This window comes from Tachypleus tridentatus, chromosome 12 (assembly GCF_004210375.1).
Source record: "Tachypleus tridentatus isolate NWPU-2018 chromosome 12, ASM421037v1, whole genome shotgun sequence".
NCBI lineage: Eukaryota > Metazoa > Arthropoda > Merostomata > Xiphosura > Limulidae > Tachypleus > Tachypleus tridentatus.
The window spans coordinates 2903542-2927618 of NC_134836.1; the positions used below are offsets into that span (position 1 = coordinate 2903542).

At 36.0% G+C, this 24077-nt stretch overlaps 1 protein-coding gene across 5 annotated transcripts; it reads left to right on the top strand.

Annotated features, from left to right (window-relative positions):
• The first annotated feature begins 986 nt into the window (after nt 1-986).
• LOC143235183 (uncharacterized) lies at nt 987-24013 on the top strand. Of its 5 annotated transcripts, XM_076473086.1 has the most exons (4): nt 1268-1720; nt 10868-11379; nt 20885-21153; nt 22838-24013. In XM_076473086.1, exon 4 carries the CDS (start codon nt 22850-22852, stop codon nt 23570-23572), a length of 723 nt encoding a protein of 240 aa, XP_076329201.1. In that variant the 5' UTR covers nt 1268-1720; nt 10868-11379; nt 20885-21153; nt 22838-22849; the 3' UTR covers nt 23573-24013. The 5 variants fall into 5 exon arrangements, 4 of the variants coding, with proteins under 4 accessions (XP_076329203.1, XP_076329204.1, XP_076329201.1 ...); XR_013018963.1 differs by lacking the exons at nt 20885-21153; nt 22838-24013 and adding an exon at nt 11656-12088 and having other exon boundaries at nt 987-1720; nt 7833-11379; XM_076473088.1 differs by lacking the exon at nt 20885-21153 and having other exon boundaries at nt 1260-1720.
• The last annotated feature ends 64 nt before the right edge of the window (nt 24014-24077 follow it).

A 24077-nucleotide genomic window follows, 5' to 3' on the forward strand; every position in this document is an offset into this window, starting at 1 on the left:
AACCATACAACTTTTTTCATTTGTCACATGTCAGCTACTGGCGTATACAGTTTCCTTTAATTTATCATATGCAAAATCTTTGAGAGCCAGCACAGTCCTCGGAGTAAACATTCTTCTCTTGCTCCCTTTTTTAACATTTTAAAAGCTTATTAAAGAGAATATCCTAAATTAAAACAGTTTGTTTGTTTTTGAATTTCGCACAAGCTATTCGAGGGCTATCTGCCCCTAATTTAGCAGTGTAAGACTAGAGGGAAGGCAGCTAGTTATCACCACCCACCACCAATTCATGGGCTACTCTTTTACCAACAAATAGTGAGATTGACAGTAACTTTATAACGCCCCCACGGCTGAAAGGGCGTGCATGTTTGGTGTGATGGGGATGCGAACCCGCGACTCTCAGATTATGAGTCGCACGCCTTAACACGCTTGGGCATGCCGGGCCAAATTAGAACATCAACGAGTTTATAAACAAGTCAAAATCGTAGACGCAGCCGTTTTTAATTCACAGGAAAACGTGAAAACATTGATAAAGTAACAACAAATATTTATTAAATATATAAAGTAAAAAGGTTTTGTTAATTATTACTTAAGTTATTGTATCAGTTATTTTTAAATCAAGATTGTATATGGAAAGAAAAGCCAAAAACTATGCTTTTTATGATTAAATGAAAATATAGCTTAAAGATGCTTTGTGGGTTTTACTGTATAACCAAATTTCTTTCGTCCAGGTCCACAGGCAGTTGCCTCCACTGCTTCCCTGTCGGCGGGCCTGCTGACATACTATTATAATCGCGGAATAAAACTTTGCATCAGAAACTCCTCGACAACTTTAAATAACTAATCTATCAACTAAAGTTATTGCAAAACAATGTGTTTTGAGTTCTACTGTTTCATAGTTTTGATAGAAGAAAATATTTGCCCCCACAGTGGCTCAGCGGTATGTCGAGGGACTTACAACGCTAAAATTCGGGTTTCGATACCAGTGGTGGGCAGAGCACAGATAGCCATTGTGTATCTTTGTGCTTAATTCAAAAACAAGAAAATATTAAGTTTTTCTTTCGAGACATCGCTAGATATCTGGATGCCTCGAATAATTATTTTAATAAATAGGAAGTAATAAAGCATGATAAAATATGTTTAGGAAGCAATGATGTTTATAGAACAATGACAACTCCAAGAACATACCAAGAAAGTTGTTACTCTGTGATCAAATGATATCTAGTTTAAAAAGAACTGACTCTATCAAGGACAACGAAAGACTTATTTACGACAGAGAATCAGAGAAAGCTCTTGACAAACTTCCGCTATGTGTTTAGACTGGAAAAAATAAATGCTATCAAGGTTAAAAGGTGGTATGAAACTTGGATGATGAACCAGGATGAACCTTGGATAGTGGACCGACGGTACAGCATGGGCTATTGTTTCCAGTAATTGATTAACTAACTAACTTAGAAGTTCGTAAACAGGAAAGAAACTTCGACCATTTGAAGACGCATTCTAACGAGCTTAGAAATTCATAAACAGGAAGCGAGCTGGCACTTTGCATTATGAATAGGCCGACAAATCGCCTCTCTACTAGTATGAAAGGTTCTATAACAGACACCAGATTATACAAAAATCTTCAAAATTCTACCAAGCATTCCGATCTAATCCTTCAAGAGAAAAGAGAGAAGATGTCTCTTACTGTTAGTAGAAACGTCATTTCTCGTCCAAGCAATCTGTAAGTATTATAATGCTATTGTTTTTTTAAACATTAGTCTTTGTTTGTTTGGGAATTTCGCACAAAGCTACTCGAGGGCTATCTGTGCTAGCCGTCCCTAATTTAGCAGTGTAAGACTAGAGGGAAGGCAGCTAGTCATCACCACCCACTGCCAACTCTTGGGCTACTCTTTTACCAACGAATAGTGGGATTGACCATCACATTATACACCCCCACGGCTGGGAGGGCGAGCATGTTTAGCGCGACGCGGGCGCGAACCTCGGATTACGAGTCGCACGCCTTACGCGCTAGGCCATGCCGGGCCTAAACATTAGTCATTATGTCAATAAAGTTAAAATGATTGCCTATGATAAACATGAATAAAGATAGATATTATATATATATATATACATGTATGTAAATATTAAATGTTTGACGACTTAAATAAAAAGTGTTATTGGAAGTCTTAGTCTCGAGTCTATTTGTTTTAACTGTAAAGCCATCACTTCAAATAAATATTTCACGTAACAGCAGACAGTATTAGTTGAAACTCGAAAGGCTAAGCCAAAACAACCCACTCGGCCTGCCTGCAAGTCAATTCACGACCACGTTACACAAGTTATGTCCAATTGTTGGAGTTTGAAAGAGAAAAAAGAAAAGGAAGTAACACCCATTTTTTTTTCTGTCCATATATGGGCGGGCGAAGTTTCATCAGATTACCCGATATTGTTTAGATGGCTACTGATGAAAAGGCTGAAGTTAGGGCGAAATTTAGACATTTTATATCTGTTGGTTCTGTGTCTTTGACAAATGACCCTGCTAATTCCATACCCATACGTATTTTACCTGGAACTGGAATGGCCCAATCATTGTCGTTAAAAGTATACTGCCACTGTTGAGTCCGTTATAGGTCAGGGTATTAAGGGTGGTTTTATTAATGTTCCTCTTTATAACATTTACTTAACATCAAACCTAATTTAGGGATCAGTTGTGATTAGAGCAAGACTTATTCTGCCAGGTAGGTGTATATCGTTATTGTTGGGAAACAACTTGACTGAGGAAAAAGTTGTTGCCGAACCCAAGGTGGTTAGTGAGCCGATCACTGTTTCAGCTAAGGATGATGATGTTATTGAGAAAAACCGAGAAGTGTTTCCTTCGTGTGTTGTGACTCGAACTCAAGCTAGGAAATTAAACCAAACATTTGTTCAGAGGACGATATTATAAATTTGTCCCAGAATCTAACTCTGGATTCTATTATTAAAGTCCATAAATTTACCTCTGACCCACTGAGGAACGAAGGACAAGTGGAGCTAATGAGATAAAACACGGGGATAAATTGGGAAATATATTATTCACTAAGATAAACGAGGAACAAGAATACAGACGGAACACACAGCTTATTTGGTTTAAGCGCAAAGTGATAGAGAGAACTATTTGTGCTCTGCCTACTGCTTGTATCGAAAATTGATTTTTAGCGTGATAAGCCCCCAGACCTGCAGCTTATGGAAATCTATATAATTGAAAGAGTAACACATGAGCGTGTATGAGAAACTTTTTCAACTTTATTATGCTACTAGCACAAGTACCCGACTTCGCTTGGGTTATTAGGTTCATATAATCTAGATGAACATGTCAATGTATGTATTTTGTAGCATAAAAGTATGTCCTGTATACTTTTCTTGCTAAGCAACATGACACAAAAGCCATTGCCGGTGTGCATTGTTACCAAAATTTGCCGGCTTATCTATTTATTAGAAGTTGTTATATAAGGAAACACTTCTTTGCTGTGAGTTTTTGTTACCTTGTTTCATTAAAAATATTTGCGCGCACGTGAACAGGTTAAATAATACTCAGGTGCATACCTTCGGGTACACTTAGTATAGGTACAAAATTTCAGGTTTTACGTTCTTTCTTGGGGCTATGGTGGTCACTCTTCTATTCGATGTGGCTTGGCATGGCCAGGTGGTTAAGACACTCGACTCGTAATCCGAGGGTCGCGGGTTCGAATCCCCGTCACACCAAACATGGTCGCCTTCTCAGTCGTGGGGGCGTTATAATGTTACGTTCAATCCCACTATTCGTTGGTAAAAGAGTAATCCAAGAGTTGGCGGCGAGTGCCTTCCCTCTATTATTACACTGCAAAATTAGGGATGGCTAGCGCAGATAGCCCTCGTGTAGTTTTGCGCGAAATTCAAAACAAACTAAACTATTCGATGTGGTTTTTTTGTTAGGTTGTTTCATAAATAGATGCACACGTGCATTCGCACACGCATGTGGATAAGTAATAATATCCAGTTGCATATCCTGGGTCCAATTTAGTATGTGCACAAAATTTCAAGTTTCTTGGTTCTTTCCTGTTGGGGCTATGGTAGTCACTATATGGTTTTTCACGAGCTTGTCACATTAAAAATACACATGTGAGTACACTTGAGGATAAGTAATAATACCCAGGTGCACACTCTCAGATTCTCTTAGTACAGGTGCAAACTTTCAGGTTTCTAGGCTCCTTCCTCTTGGAGATATGGCGGTCACATGTTCTTTTCTTTGTGGTTTTCTCTACCGCGCCTCATAAAAAATTACGCAGGCGCATGGATAAGTACTATTACCCAGGTGCACACCCCCAGGGTCCACCTAGTGCAAAATTTCAGGTTTCCAGGATCTTTCCCCTTGGTGTTATGGCAGTCACACACAAACACGAGCTTTTATCATTATAAATGCAATAATAAAATTAGGAGTAGACAAGTACAGAAGACGTCACTATATGCGTAAGGGAGGGTTTGGTTTATTTTGAATTTCGTGCAAAGCTACACGAGGGATAACTGTACTAGCCATCCCCTAATTTGACAGTGATAGACTAGAGGTAAGGCAGCTAGCAACACCGTCCACCACCAACTCTTGGGCCACTTTATTTATTACCAATGGATAGCATGATTAACCATGATATTATAATGCCTTCGTGGCTGAAAGGGCGAGCCTGTTCAGAGTCGTGAGGACTTGAGCACACGACCCTCAAATTGCTAGTTGAATGCACTGACCACCAGGCCACGTAAGGCATGGGAGGATGTAGATAGTACTATACATTACAAAGGGAAAATTCCTACATACGCTTTTCGCAGCCGCTTAAGCACCGTTATACTAGTCATAAATACTTCATTTTATTTGAGAGAACATAACCAAACATGGCCTGGTAGTTTGGGTACTTAAATTGCAATCGCCCGGTCACAGATTCAAATTCGGTCAGATGACTGAATATTCAATCCATTTCATCTGTGGGGACGTTATAATTTGATGACAAATCCTGCTACTCTATCACTTTCAAAGTAGAGATGGCTATTGCAGATAACTCTTAAGTAGTTTTGCGTGAAATTCTACATACAAGTATATCTTATTTAAACCAACATTATCTGTGCTCTTGTCTTTTGTTTTTTATCGTCTGTATCAAAATTAACTTTCCGTTTTTGCCTCACACCAAAGTATTATTTCACATTGCACTCAGTTGTACTAAAATGAAATTTCCTTTTGCACATTGATATATGACCTTCTGATGCCCTCAACTGTTCCAAACATACCTTTTTTTGTCGCATTGTACTGTAACAGAACGTGTTAGAGTACACGACTGAAAGAAATAATGTTCGTGACGTAACCAAACTCACCTACCGAAGATTTTGTAAGTTTGTAATTGTACTAAACATATTTTACTTTAACAAGTTTATGTCGTTTACAATAGAGCAACTGAAACAAGTCGTGTTTTATCCATTTGATATCCTGAGTTAAGTTTGATTAAAGACAATTTACCTGAAAATTTTGGTTTTCGTAGTAAAATGAAATAGACATTCCACAGATATACAGCTAATTCTTCCATCAGGTAGCGTTACCAATGTGAGTAGTAGATACACACACAGCTCTAGATCGTTCGTCGATATTTTTGTCACTGATCCGCACTGATATTAGGATTTTGACAATATTGTCACATAATGTTATTGTGAATGTGTGAAACTCGACGGCGCTTAAAATACTTTTTTTTTTTCTAAGTCTCGACAAGCCAATAATATCTCAGAGAAAAGATGGGAAAACATTATTTTAACACATTAACGCCAACCTTATTGAGCAAACAAGCCATGAATAAAGCTTAACGTTTATTGATAAAAGTTTGGGGATTTTCTTTATCCTTTCAGCCTGTAAGGTTTCTTATCTGCAGCATTAGTGGCTCAGATGTTTGTGATATGAGGCTTAGTTCGATACGCGAAAGAGAGAATTAAGTGTAACATACTAGTCTCACTTCTTTCTTACTTTGTATAGAAAATTATGAAAAAGTGTTTCCTTTTTAGTTTTAGTTAATTCAACAAAGATCAAATACTTCCGATGAATTATAGCAAGAAATTCTTTATACAAACAATTATTAAAGATATATCTGAACTCCATTGAAATCTGAATTATGGATCTGTTGAATTTCATTGCTTATGACAACAAGGTTTACATAAAAAATCGTTAACAGCAGTTAAATTCCAATTTGTTTTGTTGCACTCGTCTGGTAACGTGCCAGTTGTTTCTGTACAAATATGCATTATGACAGTTCAGCTTCAACTACGGAAGTTCCAGGTGAGATGTCATTTTAATAATCTAACATAGGACATGAGATATCATATGATGTATTATAAATTTAAATTAGTATACAACACAGTTTTTACTTAATGTCAAAATGAAGACTCGCATAGTTTTTTGTCTTAAACCACACATAATGTGACAGCAAGTCAAAATATTGTGTATTTTTACTTAATATTGCATATTTTTATTTTAAACAATTTTAAATCCAATCACACTTAGCGTGAGACTCATCTTGTCTATTTTTACATATATTAAACAATGTAAAGGATTCACTAAATAAATATCAATAACTTTCTATCAAAGTAAGCACAAATAAAAATCAACCTTGCCACCATCAGTACAATCAATTAAGTATATTTTTCTTACGCCTCTATTTACGGAGATTAGAATGTATTGTTCCATGAGTTCGATACTCTCGCTTGTAACAGTATTTTCTTCAGTAAACCCAGTAATATCTCACGAGTTTGACTAGCTTAGGAAACTGAAATTATTATTTAATACATGTTATACTGAGCTAACAATACAAATTAATTTCTATAATCAAGGTAGAACACTAAAAATAAAACTATATATATTAGATATTCCAGTCAATAGTACTAATGAAAGTAGTTATAAAGAAGAAACAGAGTTTATCTTAACTATGGAACACAAGAACACTTTTCTGCTCGCCCTTCTCACTCCCAGTTAGACACTTTGGTGCTCTTTCCCGAGATAGACAATCACATCTTTGTTCTGATCAGATTATTGCGTATTGTACGTTAGCTATACCCTCTAGAAACTGCACCACAGCTCCAGTTGTTGACACAACATGTGGATAACTAATCGTGTTGTTATCAACTCCATTCAGCAACTAAATGTCCGTTAACTATTTCATACAGTATCCTCTGTTATGAAAAAAGTTGGGTACTTTATAATTTTTTCTTACTTATTTTTCGTATTATTTTCTTTAACTTTTGTACAGAAAACGTTAATTTATAAGTCTATGAGACAAGTCTAGAGAAAGTTCAGTAGTAATAGTAAGACTAATAAAGGCAGTTAGAACAATCTGAAATATGGCAAAAAGAGTAATTAACCAAAACTAATGTAACTTAACGAATAACGTTATCGGCAGAAGTTTGGAGTTAAAACACCCTAAAATAACCAAATGGTTCAAGTATACTTTATCACAGGCTAACTAGTCTTATGGCCGTGTTGTGAAATATTAAACAAACGTTTCAGTCTTTACTGACGAGCTATGTACAACAAACATTTGTTAAATGATAGTTGTGAAATGCCAATGAAAGATGAACGATAAACAAACGTGTCAAGAACAAATAACAGTGTTTGCATATTAGTGAAAACGGAAAGGATTCTCACATAAAGTGATTCTAACTAGAAGGATACGTAAGTTTAAAGATTTGTGTTCATGGATGTGAGATGTGATCTCATACTACTCAGCTGGAAAAAATGTTTATTTAAGATAAACTATACTGTATGATAAACTGTATACACAGATAACCTTTCACATTATGTAATGTTAATCCCTTAGTCACTGGAAACCAATCACTAAAGGAAGACGAATCCACTCTAATTGCTGGACCAGTCACATCATAGTATATTCCCATGAGTTTGAATGGATTATGCTGCCAAACCATATAAAAATGATGTCTCCGGACCAAAAGTGTGACTGCCTCAAACATCAGGGCTATTTTTGACCTCTAGGTTTCTCCAGAGGTTTTCAGGTTTTTCCAGGTTTTCCACTTTTAATTCTTTTAGCGAAGTTCCGAAGTTAGCGAAGACATACAAACAGAAAATGGCAGGTTATCTATACGTGCAAGACTATATTTAAGTTTTAAATGTTGTTCACCTTTTCCTAATAATATTAACAGGCAGAAATTTAATGTTAAATGCAAAAGTCGTTAAAGTTAAATAAGTAATGTTGATAGGGTTAGAAATATTATGGCTTTAATATAAGTTACTGAGAGTATAAATTTTTATGTAATCGATGTTATTGGCGTAGAACTGGACTCATTATCATTTATTCCTTGCTTTACTTGTAAATTTCATTGTTTTAGTTGACTTGTGTACCCACTTGCAACTGTCATAATTAGTGTCTTGTAGTCCCAAACGAAAGTCTTTCGTTCCGATGACAGAAAAGCTTGTTACAGGGTAAATTAAAAAATTGCATACTGCTTTATTTTCCAGTCTTTTTTTTCAGTCTTATGTTGGTACGTTGTTGCCTATACGACTTACAAGCTTAATCAGAAGTAGTTTTTTGTTTAACATAATGTAACATAAAATACAGATGTTCTCATGAATCTTCAAATAACCTCATACAGAATATTTGCACAATTTGTAGTATAATACGAGACGATGCAAGTTCATGTAGTATGGAGATTTATTTAAAGATCCTCTCTTAATTAGTTATTCCAAAGGTTTATGTTTGATATCATTATGTAGTGTCACAAAAATATCACTTCCACATGTTTTTCCAAGGTTAATAACATTTCAACCTAAATATTGTAATTAAAGAGAATTTGTTTGGAGTTAATTACAAAACTACACAGTGGGCTATCCGTGTTCTGCCCACCACCGGTATCAAAACCAAGATTACACTGGTGTAAGTCCACAGACATGCCGCTGTAACAGAAGAGAACGTAACCAAAGAAAAACGAAACAGATAAAACACATGACTTCAAAACATCAGAGTAACGACAGGGAATTATAAAGTGATGGCGGTATATTTCTACATCACCCTATATTATAAAGTCAACAGATATATGACTTTTTCTATGTTTTGAAAGCTCTAACTAAGAAAGATTTCTAATTTTTCTGGGACTTATAACAATTTCAGTGTGTCGTTCGGTTTATGTATCTAACCTATACAAAAATCAATGAATGTGGGCCACATTACGCTTGATTTCTCAAAATAGCAAGAGTCATAAAAGCCAAAATACAGTTATCCATATAAAACAGTTCGACTACTGTCTACCCGTCCCGACTTTAGTAATAAGGGTGTAAGAAGGGAGGGCGTGAAACCTTATAAGTGTAATGAATGTTAGTATAATAAACCTAAAGATGTAGTTTCGGATCACCTAGTCTACAGAGAAGTACATAAAATTTATCATGAAAGTAAAAATATCGATTCAATTTTCAACTTAAATCGTTTCTGAATTAAGCTATTTTCTGTTATATCACCAACATTTTAAATGAAAAACAAACATCTTTAATCAACTGGAACTCTAAATTAAAAAAAATCAACAAATATTTTCTACAGTTTTATTGTCTACACATTTCATTTTATACTTTCAATACATAGACTAGCAGCAACAGTCATACATACCTTTTTTGTTAAGCGCCATGGCAAGTTTTGTAAACATATATTGCTTATTGGTTTAAGTGTAAGCTGTCATTATCGTTTAATAACTTCAATCACTCGAATATAAAATGCAGTATAATTACACGCTGGTATGTAGGATTCTTACCCGCTTAAAATGAAATTACTGTATTTTCTTATTTTGCCCAAATCGAGGAAACAATTTGCCCAAACACTTGGATTTTGAAGGACAGATCCCACTCGCTCCTACACACATGTGAATAAAGTTCGTGAAGTTTTCTATATCAAATGTTCATTGTAAATTGCAACTTTCGTTGTGACATATATTATTACATCAATAAATTTCATGATATGGAATCAGTAAACCTCGGTGTACCTTTGTTTTATTATATCATTTGTTTGAACAATTTTCATTCTAGTGTACACAGTTCTGGAAAAAACATTCAATTTACAATTCATAAATAATTAATCATTGTGATATAATAAGGAATGACGGAAAGAGAATTAACGCAAAATAGGTTTAATCAAAATCAGTCTCTAGATACAAGTATACATATTTATTGTTATTTTTTAGACTTCAAATACAATTATGCCTATATGTTGTATTATATGAAAACATAGCATCTTGTATAATCATTTCTGTCATATCGATTAATCTACAGTTACTAATAATCGTCGTTATGTAGAGTTCAATAGTAAAAGTACTTGTGGTAAGAGCGCTCAATTTGCAACCTGCAGGGTTGGATTTACATCACCGAAGATGTTCGTCCTTTCAGCCGTGAAGTCGTTATAAAGTTATAGTTAATCTCATTCTAATGGTCTAAAATGTTGAGGTACTTGTTTATTAACTGTATTTTGATAAGTGTTCAATTTATTTCTAAGTGTCGTTATTACTAATTTGTTGTTGTTGTTGTTGAACCCTGATTATAGCGCCGTGTTCATTTTAGACAGTTACATCAATATTCATTGGTAAAGAGTAGTCAATGACTTGACAATGAGTGGTGTTGACCAGCTGCCTTCCTTCTAATTTATCACTTCAAAATTAAGAATGGCAATACCAGGCAGCTCTTGAGAATATTTGCGTGAAATACAAAACCAACAAAATAAAACACATGATAAAACATTGATTCCACGCTCACTGTCAGAGAATAAAAACGTACCATTCTTGTTTCCGTAGAATATAGAAAACTGTTACCTTACTCTAAGTAATTACACCAAACTATAATACAAATCCCTCTGTTTTGCAGCTAGCTGGATCTACAACTGTACTGACTGATAACTCCAGAAGTACAGGGGGCCCACCTCGGAGGAAATCCGAGACTTTCAACATATCCATAAAATGGCTATTGTGAACTACAAAGAAGATCGTGAAACTTCTTTCAGGCGACATGCAGAAGTTTAGTTTGTGAATTTCGCGCAAAGCTACACGAAGGATATTTGCGCTAGCCGTCCCTAATATAACAGTATAAAACTAGAGGGGTTCTTTTGTCTTTTTGAATTTCGCGCAAAGCTACACAAGGAATATCTGCGCTAGCCGTCCCTAATTTAGCAGTGTAAGACTAGAGGGAAGGCAGCTAGTCACCACCACCAACAGGCTACTCTTTTACCAATGAATAGCGGGAATTGAACTTCACTTTATAATGTCCCCACGACTGAAAGGGTGAGCATGTTTGGTGTGACGAGTATTCGAACCCGCAACCCTCGGATTACGAGTCGAGTGCCTTAACCATCTCGCCGGCATGTGTTAAAAAATTAGTTGGTAAGTAATTACTCTTAATATCTTATGAATATCATGTCAACTTTTTTTTATATAAAATAGTAGAGCATATAATAAGATAACACAAACAGGAATCTAATTTTATATTTAAAAAAGTTATTTCGTATCCTTAGTACGTGAAAAACACAAACTATTACATACAGCGGTTAGAGAATGAAGTAGTTCTTTGTATCCTACCTGTTTCCAAGTGAAAACTCTCAATAACTGCTGTTGTAAACTACAATTGGACAGATGTTTGTGTGTGTGTTTTTCTTATAGCAAAGCCACAATGGGCTATCTGATATGTCCACTGAGGGAAGTCGAACCTCTGATTTTAGCGTTGAAAATACGAAGACTTACCGCTGTCCTAGCGGGAAACCGCTTAGGCATGATGAAAACGAGCACTTTCAAAGTGGAAATATTTCTTCTTCATGGACTAACTAAAAGTGATCTTTTTGTCTTTTTTTCTGTCTGTGACTTTTATCGGAGTTTCAGCCTTATATATCTGGAAGGGTAAAGTGCATTTCGGTCTTGAAGATATTGGAGGGTCACTTTGTACTTGACCTTTTCTCAAGGCCAAGTCCATGCATTTTATCTACTTTCTGTTGTGATTATTGTGCTGACTTATTTTCTTTGGTGTGTCTTGTGCTTTATGTTTTGTAGATCTCCTGAATTGTTGTATTATGTATGGGAATAAAAGTATACAGCAGTGTTTAGTGATGTTTATTATTAAAGTTATGAAGTCTTCTTGTGTGGATTCATGATGGGGAAACATCATGTTTTGTCCAAAGACAAACAGACACAGCCTTTTTATAGCAGAAGTTCGAAGCTGCTTTAGTGATCTTTAGCCATCTTAAAACTTCGCAATCTTTCTATTAAAGTACTATCCACAATTCTTTAGACATAGTTTCTAATCTTATGCGTTATTTTGGCTGAAAGTATTCAAACTAGTCAAATAGGTTGAAAGCAAGTATAAAGCTGACACAAGATTGATCTATGTTACTGGTTGGTGGTGTGATATAAACATTATAACTTAACATGTTGAATTAACTGATAGTTTAGATTTGCAAATGTTACTTGCAATTAAAAAGTAAAATCGTTTATAAAGAGAAAAAATATTGGAATAAACAATTTAACCTATCGTCATTAAAATTCATTATGGAAACACACAAAAAACATGTTTGAACAATATTTAGTAAAATGGTTAACTTGACACTTTTTACAGTTTTATTTAATTCAGTTTATTTGATACTACATAACAACATCATCTGTCCGTGTGGATACATTTAAGGAAAAGTCATTTCTGTAAATTGTGACTAACGATTTACTTTCGTTTTTATTCTGTTCACTTATTTACGTAAAAAGTAGACGGGATATGTGTTTTGTAGAGACATATATTTATATTAATTTAAAGAGAAAACTCTTGATAGATTAGAAATAGATTTGAAATTATCATAACGTAAAAGCTTTTAATGAAATGATATAGTGTTTTTGTTAGTTTATTTTTAAGTATTTTTTTTTTCAAAGAGAGGATGATGAATAAAACTGTCTATGAATTTGAATATCCTTTACACAGAGACACAAAGCAACTTGGAATAGATGAACAACAATATGTTTTACGTTAATAAGCAATACATATAATAAGATTTTTGTGATTTTAAGTTAAAAAGAAATATTACAATAGGAAAACACCTGTACTGATTACATCATAACACAAATGTTTAATACTTATATAAGACCTACAAATTATTTAAGTTGGTGGAAACATAAGGTGTTGTCTAGTGGATAGCGTTGAGGGCTGCTAATAGGATGGCCCCGGGTACAAACTACAATAAACAACTGAACAAATTCCATGCTTTTAACTGCAAAGTATTTTAACTACATTAATTAGTCTCATTGTTCGGTTAAGAATAGTTACATAAGAGTGGTAACTGCTGCTGATAGTTGTCCTTATCTGTTTAACAGCTGTAAATAAAGAACGGCTCTGTGTGAAACTTAGGAAGGATTTGAACTGGATTTTTATACATTCTGCCGTTTCTTCAGCTTGTGTTTTGAAGATATTACTTCTGATGTTTCAAAAGCTGTTTTTTAAAAAATTATTCCATTTATTATTATTATTCTCACAACTATCGACAGTATCTCGTGTTGTGAGGATACTACTTAGAACACTAGTCTCTCTTCACTTATTACACTCTAAAATAAAAGTTGTTCATTACGACTACCAGGGCACAGTCACGTCTATTTTTTGCTTTAGAGATATCGTGGTCGCTGTCAAATGGATTATGTAAAATGTATCAATAAGCTAGATGACTCTCATTTTGTAGTCGTGGATATGAAATTGACTATTAAATAGTAACGATGATCTATTACTAGTCAGTTTGACTGACACTTAGTCAATTTAAGCTGTTAGTCAGTTTGACAACTTCCCAGTCAGAATGACCATGCCCCAGTCTGTTTGACCACTTCCCAGTCACCTTGACTACTTCATAGCAGCACTGCTATGCTAATCTTAAGGACTACTTTGTGGTCAGGAAGACCAACACCATAGGCAGCATTAACTCATGAATTGACACTCTTGATGTTTCTTATAGCATTAAGGCGCAGTTCAAGCAAATGACTCTATACATGTATTTTGTTCCATAAATGCAACAATTGAAACGTAACCAGGGCTAAACTTTGCAAGAAATTATTACAATCCACAACGATCCAAGTTATGAATGAAATAAGCTTTCCCCACATGGTTAACACTCGCGCTGACACTACACGTTCGAAAAATGCATTCGATTCGTCTAGTGGTCCGCAACGCAAATCGAGTACAAATGGAAACCAGCTACATCAGGCGCGAGCAAGACTATCTCTTTTCCAGAGGGGTGTACCAGGTCGAGTTTATCTGAAGGCGGGAGTTCCTTGTGCAAGGAGGGCTGTAGGTGTTATTTGTGGAGAGAGGTTGATCATTCCTCAAGGTGGTCGAGGGGGGATTTAGGGGCTCACATAGAACAATACATACACGGGGTGGGGGGGAGTGAAGACTCTTTAGCGGCGGCCGAAGGTAGGGATGACACTATTAACCCAAAGGGGACGGGAGGGAGGAGAAATCACACACAGCAATATTTTGTATCACATTGGAGAATTACATATGACGTTTATAGAATTTATAATGACCGAAACTTGTACTGACATTGCACAATTGCCATGCAACCGCGCAGAAGACGGAAAGAAGAAATCCAGGTAAATATTAATCGTTTATGTCTTATTTTCCTATACTATGTTTCAATAAAACAATATAAGAATACGAATGTTTAACTTTCTAGATTAGCTGAAGTGAATCCATCCCTATGTTTTTGTACAACTCGTATTTATATTTAGGTAATACTTTGAAGCAAGTATGAAATCTTCTGAGTCGACTTTGACACACAACACCAACACCATGTCAACAACTTCATAAATACAAACCAAGCTTCATTCTCACCACGATTCCCTGGCGAGACACTAGAAGCATACTCAAGTTCAATTAATAGAAAAATAACCATAACTGAACTAAAAATTAATATCAAAAACTTGAAAAATACTTCCCCCGGACATGACCAAATACCAAATATTATTCTGAAAAAAAGCTCCACTCTCCTACTACAACACCTCACAAACATCATGAACATTTCACTAGCGACCGGGTACTACCCTGACACGTGGAAAAAAGCCATCATAACAACGATCCCCAAGAAACAAACTAATAGAACAAATCCAGATAATTTCCGCCCCATCAGTCTGTTAAGCTGCCTTGGCAAACTGATGGAGAGAATTATCTCCAACCGTCTCCTCCATTTTTGCGAATCGAACAACATCCTTCCAGAAACTCAAAATGCCTCCAGAAAAAATAGACAAACAACGGATCACCTCACACGACTCACCGAATCAATCTACAAAGCTTACAACAACAATCAAGTAACTATCGGGGTATTCCTAGATGTCAAAAAAGGATTCGACAGCATATGGCACAACGCCATCATATACAAACTAAATCACCTACAAATAAATCCCACGATAGTCAAATGGATTTCAAATTTCTTAACCAATAGAACAGCACAAGTAAAAGTCAATAAAAGTATATCCAAATTATTTAATATAACGGCAGGAGTGCCCCAAGGATCAGTCCTCTCTCCACTTCTATACATAATTTTCGTCAGTGACATACCTTTTACAAATCTAACATACACACACAATTCACAATACGCAGACGACATCGCAATCTGGAGCACCTCCAGAAACCCAGTAATGGCCATGTCTCGCGTACAAGAATCACTAAACAACGTCTCAACATGGAGCAACAAGTGGAGAGTCGTGTTAAATCCAACAAAAACACAAGCAATCACCTTCTATAGAAAACTAAAGAAGCAAAGAAAAAATCTAGAAAAAATAAAACTATCACTTGGAAACACAGTCATTAACATGAGCAAAAACATCACATTCCTTGGCGTCACTTTTGACACAAAACTAACATGGAAAAAACACATAAACAATATACACTCATCAATCAGAAAAAGGATTTCATATCTAAAGACTATAACTGGTAAACAATCGAAATGCGCACCGAACACCATTATACAAATATACAAGGCTTACATCCGTCCACTAATAGAGTACGGATGTCATGTAACATACAATATGTCAAACAACACACTCCAGAAAATCCAAGTGCAACAAAACAGAATATTAAAATCTGCATTCAGCCTACCATCATTTACGCCAACAAATTATCTACACCAAATTAGCAATTTACCAACTATAAGAGATAGAATAACAGAACTTTCTCTCAAATATTATCTAAAAGCAGAAAATAGAAACAAACTAACGGCATCATTACGCAAATTATCAAGTGCACCAACAAAATACATATCACCTTACAACATATTTCAAGAATCACAATCCACTCAACAAAGAATCTAAATAAATAAAATCCATGTCATTAACGTGAATCCCTTTTTTTTTCAGATACAAGGCACACGACAGGCAGAACTTTCGGCGCCTGTCCTGTGAAAGTGGGTTTTCTCGGGGCACTCCCGTTTCCCCCCACATCAAAATCTTTAGGCATTGGATTTATAGATCCCAGCCTAGGCAACTCTTTAGCCAGACCCTGAATCGTGCCGTTTGATTTGATCTGGATTTGAATCATATTCATGTTCACATCTGCTCAACTTCTTCCTTTCGGGACAGGTCCCGGCCTTTCTTTCCGCTGCTGCCTTTTCCTCCACCCAAGGCAACATTTAGAGAGACATCCTCCACCCAAAAAGTCAAGAATAATAACAATAATTAATTTATTAAATAAATAAAAAACAAAACAAAAAAAACCACCACTTAATCTTAATAATCCACGAAAAGGGACGTAGAGGAACCACAACGTTCCTGAACACCCCGGTTGGAGAGAGACCTCTTCTGATTTCTCTCTCTCTCTAAACTGAACCCCTGCCACGTTAGTTTAGTTTAGTTTAAGTATGAAATCGAAAACAATCCCCAGTCTTTACATCACAAATACACATATTTGGTATCTTGAATGCATATCCTGTGGAAGAATCAAAATCCCGCAATGATCCATGTTGCTGCTCTGTTAAATTTAGCGCCAACTACACTACTGCTAAAATGATTTGTTACGGCCACCGCTACACAGATGAAAGTTGTATATTCATTAAAAAGGACCTCGTCTGTTATTATTTTATAGACCTTTGATAATGAAAGATGACATACGATAATAAGTAAATAATAAATCCTTATTTTTAATATATCAGCAGAGCTACAATTGCTAAAGCGTTCACACTTTATGCGACGTGTGTATTATGGCGGGATCCACTGACACAGCCAGCAATGGAGTTACAAATGGGGGCGGCAAGACAAATCATTTGAAAACAGCGAAAAAGTGAAACATATGTTGTGTTTAATGTGTGTTTCTTTAATTTAATATTACAAATTATCTAAAACTCTCTTTAGGTACAAAGTGTATTTAAATTTTTAAACTTTATACTTTGAAATCGAATGATGCGAGATAGGAGCCAGCGCCAGGCCGTACACTATGAATAGAAGGCCTGTGATCCTGCAAAATATTCCCCTAACCCTTTGCTCCCAGGGAACTTTCTCAGACTTTGGGTCCCTCCCATAATCCATACCGGTGAGAGAAATGTAGGATCCGGGGGATATTGCATCGAGTCATGAGCAACCGAGTTGTGTAGCTAAAATAATAAAAAATTGTATACCCTTACGAAAATCGAGGGATACTATGGATCACGCATCAGCATGCGTATGCGTATGCAGAGATTTCCTTGTGTTCACTCTACAGTCCACAATTCCTTTCGGATTTCTGTCCAATTTGGTGAATATGTTAGTTAGGTTGAAGTCTGGCCAATGAATGTTTTTGGCCACCCCCGGGGGGTTGTGGCAAGAATTTGCATTTTGAAGTACGTTTTTATTCGCTAGATTGAGGGCAAGTCCGAGAATACACCGTCAGTTCGCGGGCGACCGACATTTGCTAGTTGTTATTGTTGAAATTTATCGTTAAATATAGTTAAATAAATGATACATTTTACGTTTCAAGTTTATAATAGACACTGTGAAGTTTGGTAAACTTTGGAGTTAAACATGGCAGAACAGTCAGAAGTTTTCAATATTTTACCTTGCATTAAATGTAATTATAAAGTTAGCAAGCTTCTTTCACATTTTTCTTTGGTTCATGAGCATAAGTCTGGATTTGTTGTCCCATGTGGTGTTAATGGATGTGAAAGACCATTGAAAAGTATCAAATGTTTGAAAAGACATATAAATAAAAAGCATGGATGGTTTGTTACTAAGAGTATGCATGATAATGAAGCTGGTGGTGAATGTGCTGAGTACTTTATCGAACAGAGGTTTAAAAACTCTGACAGTGATGAGGCAGCTGATGGTAATAAGGAGATAGTTGTCACAGAGAAGTAAAGAACCTTAGCTAAAACAATTCTGCAGCTGCGTGAAAATGAAAAAAAAATACTTACAAAACTACAAGTAAATTTTTAAATTTGTCCTGTTCTATTATGGCTGCCGAAGATGAACATTTATTCCAAACCATAAAAAGAACATTGATCAGTGAGGGAATTCCTCAGTGATGGAAGCTTGCAAGAAAGAATGTATTGACTTACATTTCATGATTGAAAATTTCACTGACCACAATAATTTCTAGTCTTACATTGAAGATAATTTGTCATTTGTAAAACCTGTTGTATATGACCTGGGAATTGATGGTGATGGGAAACATGACACAATGCAGTATGTTTCTTTATTAGATACTCTGAAGTGTTTGCTTAAACATGATGATATTTTTAGCCAGGTTGTTTATCCTCGCCAGTTAGCTGATGATTGTCTTAGAGATGTCGTTGATGGTGAACATTTCAAAAACCATCCATTCTGGCAAGAAACTCCCCTTGCCCTTCAAATCATTTTGTATTTTGATGAGTTTACAGCTTTGAACCAGGCTGGAATACGAGCTCCTGCTTACAAATATGCTGCTTTCTACTATCAGTTAGGCAATATTGAACCTGCTTTGAGATCTCAGCTTCATTGTATATTCTTAGCAATCTTGGTGAAGAGCCAAAATGTAAAGAAAACATGGGCTAAATACAGCGATGAGACCTTTGATTGAAGAACTATTTGTTCTTGAAAACATTGGTATTTACATTATCAAACCAGAGGGAACATTCAAATTCGGAGGTGCACCTCTAATTGTTGTTGCAGATAATTTGGGAAGTCATGCTATTGGAGGGTTTCTTGAATCATTTTCTGCTCTCAGATCATGTAGATTCTGCATGGTAACTAGGGATTATTTAAGAAAGTTGACTGATATTTCAAAATGTCCAGAGAGATCTATTGCATCCTATAATTACCAAGTTGCAATGGTCGAAACTGAACCGACTTTGTCAAGTACATATGGGGTTAAAAAAAGATCGCCCCTGAACGTTCTGCAGCAATTTCATGTGGTAAATGCTCTACCACCTGATATATTACATGACCTTTTTGAATCTGGCTTGGTGTCAGAAATTTTAGTTTTACTCATAGATCAGTATGTCTTGTCTGGATACTTCAGCCTTCAGTACCTTGCAGGCAGAGTGAAGGAGTTCCACTACAAAGGAACTGATAAAATCAATATACCTAAGCTTGTTATTTTGAGAGGGTCTGTACACATTAAGCAAAAAGCTGTGCAAGTTTGGTGTCTCTTAAGGTTATTTCCATTACTGGTGGGTGATACAGTGCCAGAAGGCAACAACAAATGGGAAGTTCTGTTGGCTCCGCTGGATATGGTAGAATTGATAGTGTCCATCAATGTCATATACAAGCATTGAATTCTTAAATGATGTAATACAACAGTTCCATTCTCTTTATGAAAAGGAATTTCCAAATAGAACTCTCAAGCCAAACGGACATTTTATTTTGCATTACCCAGAGATGACCCTCAGATCTGGTCCACTGAGGAATGTGTGGACCATGAGATTTGAGGCCAAACATAGGTTTTTTTGTTGTGATGTTGCAAGACGTACGAAAAACAGGAGGAATCTAGCCAAAACAATGGCAATGAAACACCAAAATAAACTCTGTTCACATTTGGAAAGCAATGGATGTCTTGGAATAGATGCCTTTGACCTTGACCTGACTAATCCTGTCAGATTGCCTGTGAATTCACTCGGAGATGAGCGAAACCTTGGGGAAGGCGATTTTGTCACTAAAGCATCAGGTTGTACAATCAACTGCCTCACATACAACACAGGGACAATGGTTATCAGTAGCTATGAATTCGACAGTCTTCAATTTTCTTCAGTAATCTGTTACTTTGTTCCTTGGGGAAAACCTTTTTTGTATTGTCAAAGATACCAAACTGTTGATTATCACAGGCATCTTCATGCTTACATTGTAGAGCCAATGAGAAGCTATGAACTCCTGAGCATTCCAAATCTTTATGATCATTACCTATTTCCTTGTCATGTGAACAAAGGTGAAAATATGATCATCCTACATTACTACATTCGTGGCGATTGAATGATGACAAATTTTAAACAGAACTCGACAGTCAGTGGTATATTTTAACCTATTTTATATAACTTGGTGTGTACCTTCCAGTGACAAATTTCATCAAAAGATTTGACATATTTTATGTAAATTTGTTCCTGCCTTTTTGTGACACATTTCATCAAAATTTTCCAACAGAGAGAACTTGTGTCATATTAATATGTATCATCCAAATTTGCACCAAAATCACCACTCAGCACTATCATCACCATCTATTGAGGTCAGACTACTTATATTTGTTTTCACCTTTTAAAGGCTACTATTTGTTAGGGAAAATCCAAATTACTTATTTAGCTGATTTATACCAGTCCTGCTGGTGTTAAATTTATGGAAATTTAATATATCTTTTTGGCGTTTTGTAGTTTTTCTTCAATGACAACTTTTCTGCATGTGTATACATATAAAGCATTTTTGATCAGTACCATACCTTTAGATTCCAGAGAGACGGCTTTATCCTACCACATTACCTACAATGAAAAAAAAATTGTGGTGTCAGTGGATGTTCTGGGATTGTTGCCCAGTAAGATTTCTGGCAACCTAAATCTGGATGTAGATGCTACCAACTTGTTAGCTCAAGTGTACATGGAAGACTGGCAGGACTGTGTGGATGTTCAATGGTCTGACATTCCAAAACCACGAGCAAAGTTGCGCGTTTCTCTGGTTTCCAATGCTGGAGCCTCTGATGAAAAGATAGCTGTTGTGGTAAGTCGTTTGTAAGAATGCGCAACCCATTTAAATTTGAGTGATTATAATCATTTATGTAGTCATTGGAAATCACTCTGCGGAAACTTTATTCCGAAAAAAAAGAAATAAAATTGTTCAATATACATTATTCAACATAGCACAATTACTATTGTTAATTTTTTTATTGGGCTTGGCATGGCCTAGCGCGTTAAGGCGTGCATTTCGTAATCTGAGGGTCGCGCCAAACATGCTCACCCTCCCAGCCGTGGGGGCGTTATAATGTGACGGCCAATCCCACTATTCGTTGGTAAAAGAGTAGCCCAAGAGTTGGCGGTGGGTGGTGATGACTAGCTGCCTTCCCTCTAGTCTTACACTGCTAAATTAGGGACGGCTAGCACAGATAGCCCTCGAGTAGCTTTGTGCGAAATTCCAAAACAAACAAACAAATTTTTTATTACAAATTTAGACCCGTTAAAAATTTATTTTTGACCACAATCCACCGAACTATGAGGTGCCTTCAAGCAAGCAGAGTGCATCTTCACCTGGTCTCAGTACTGAACAAATTCAGTCCATATCATCATGGTAGGATATGTCCTAATGAATGTCAAACAGATTTTTCAATCTGTTGGAGAAATAGTTTCATCTTTCACTTGAGACAATTAGGCCTTCATTGTAATCAGTCAACCCCAATTTGTGTTCTTTGAACTATCTGATATTTTCTTTGGTCAGCATCTTAGCATTCAAGCCTTGGCCAGTACTCTTTAAGCTGGAAAATTTGTCATGTCTGCCTAGATCTACTGCTTTGCTGTTGTCGCAAGGGAAGCCTGTTGAGAAAGAAGGTCGCTTCCATTTTCTGGATGCAGTCTACACTGAGGTTTCCAACTATACCTTGTAAGTGCTGTGCAGTGAATACCATGTGTACCATTTCTGATTATAAGCGTGTAATTATATCTCTTCAGATGTCCTCATCTGTACTTGATAGCCTACCCAACCTCTATTTTCCAGATATCCCACTTCAAGGCAGTATGACCAAGTAGTGGATGAAATATTTAAGCGCTACCCTCAGCAGTCAGATGCCCCAAATCTAACACCCCAACATGTGCATTATGTTACGTTTGTTGTGAAATGTATTTTCATCACAAATATATTCTTTTTTCTATACCTTTGACTTTATGAGCTCAAAAGCCAATGAGCCCAATGAAATTCGTCCTGAAGTGCATAACAGGAATGACCATATCACTACTTGTAAGGGTGTAAATGTATTCTGCAAGAAATATGCTTATTAGTTACAAAATAAATTACACGGCATATTTTGTGTTGCACAATATTAGTGAAGAAAGAAGTGAAAATTTTGTGGGAAGTTATATTTTTTAAAATACACACAAGTACATATATCTACCAAGGAGGGGCTGTGAAAAATACTATTTTGATACTTTTAAATATTTGTTTTGTTTGTATACAGTGTAACATGACTCAACTAATGAAACTCAACTAATTTGACGCTAAAGATAATACATTGTCAAGATGAACTCGTACAACTGATTTATTAATCAGTATGTGTATGACTTTCAGTTTCTCAGATTAAACCTGTAAAATGCCAAAGGTGGTTTAAAAGGAATACTGTTTAAAATAATTATAGTTATACCAGGGCAGTTTTGTTATTCATTCTCAATAGAACTAATTCTGTCAATTCTAATTGCAGGAGCTGTGAAGGATGAGGCTTCGTCAGAAATTCCAGAATAATAGAAAGCAGAAGGATTCATCATTGCCTATAGTCCAAGAAAGAAAGAAAACGACGAAAACTGCAACAGATGAAACCCCATCTCCAAACCACATCTCAGAACAGAGGCTATATGGATTAAAGCAATACTTGTGTGAAAAGCCATTTGGAGAGGATGAAACTTCCACCGAAAAACACAAGGAATGGATGAAAACTCGTCTGCATTGCAGAAAAAAGGGTGATCTTTGTAAAATGGACTTGCTTATGGACAAAACTCTGCATGATTGTAGGAAACTGATCACTGACAACACTCCTGTCAATGAACTTATAGAGCATTATCCTTTCCCTGTGGCATCACCAGCACAGCTATTGAATGAATTTAAGCGGCTAGGAAATGATGCAGAAAAAGGAGTGTCCAACTTTCTCTCTCAATATAAGGACTCAGTAAATTCTCACCTGCAGGACAGAAACATATCACCAGAAAATAATCCAATGCTACCATTTCTTATGAAACAGTCCTCACACATGCCTGATCTAATATTGCCATTCTTGGTATCCCTTGGTAAAGTGAAAGTATCATGGTGGGTACTGAATTTAGGGAACCTGCTGAGAGTGTATATACATACATTCAATGTGGTTCAATTTCTCAGTTTTGTGATCAGGAATTCAACCTATATGTTGATGGCTTTGAGGTTTGTGCCACTGAAGATTTTGTAGAAGTATTCACTATGTATGAAGGGAGTTTCTATATCTTCAACTCTGCATTTTCAACAAAACTCGAGAACATTTTTAACTTTGTTGAAAGAGTTGTTCTGAAGCTCTATGATGAGTCCAGGAAAATTACCAAATCTGAAAAAGATGCAGACAGATGTGTTCTTCAGTTGCTTCATCTCTTGAATGTCAAAAACATAGCAGCGGGAAATCTGTCAAAACGTCCAAAGGTAAAGGAAGAGGAAAGTGTTCAAAGCCATAAGGTTATATTAGATCTGGTATAGTTACTTGTCATGTGTATTTGATCCAGGGTGAATTTGCAAAAACCAAATGTAAAGTTCAGTTGTTTATTTTCAAATTGTTGCTGCATCTTGAATTTTATTTTGGTACATGTATATTGATGCACACTTGTGTTCAGTTTGGAATAAAAATGGTGCTGCTAAAATACATTTTATATTTTTCATGGTGGTGGCAGGTTACTGGGACTTAGGTTAAATCATCAGATGGCAGC

Excerpts from the sequence above, each read along its gene's own strand:
- LOC143235183 (XM_076473088.1), top strand. The coding sequence starts at position 22,850 with ATGAGGCTTCGTCAGAAATTCCAGAATAATAGAAAGCAGAAGGATTCA.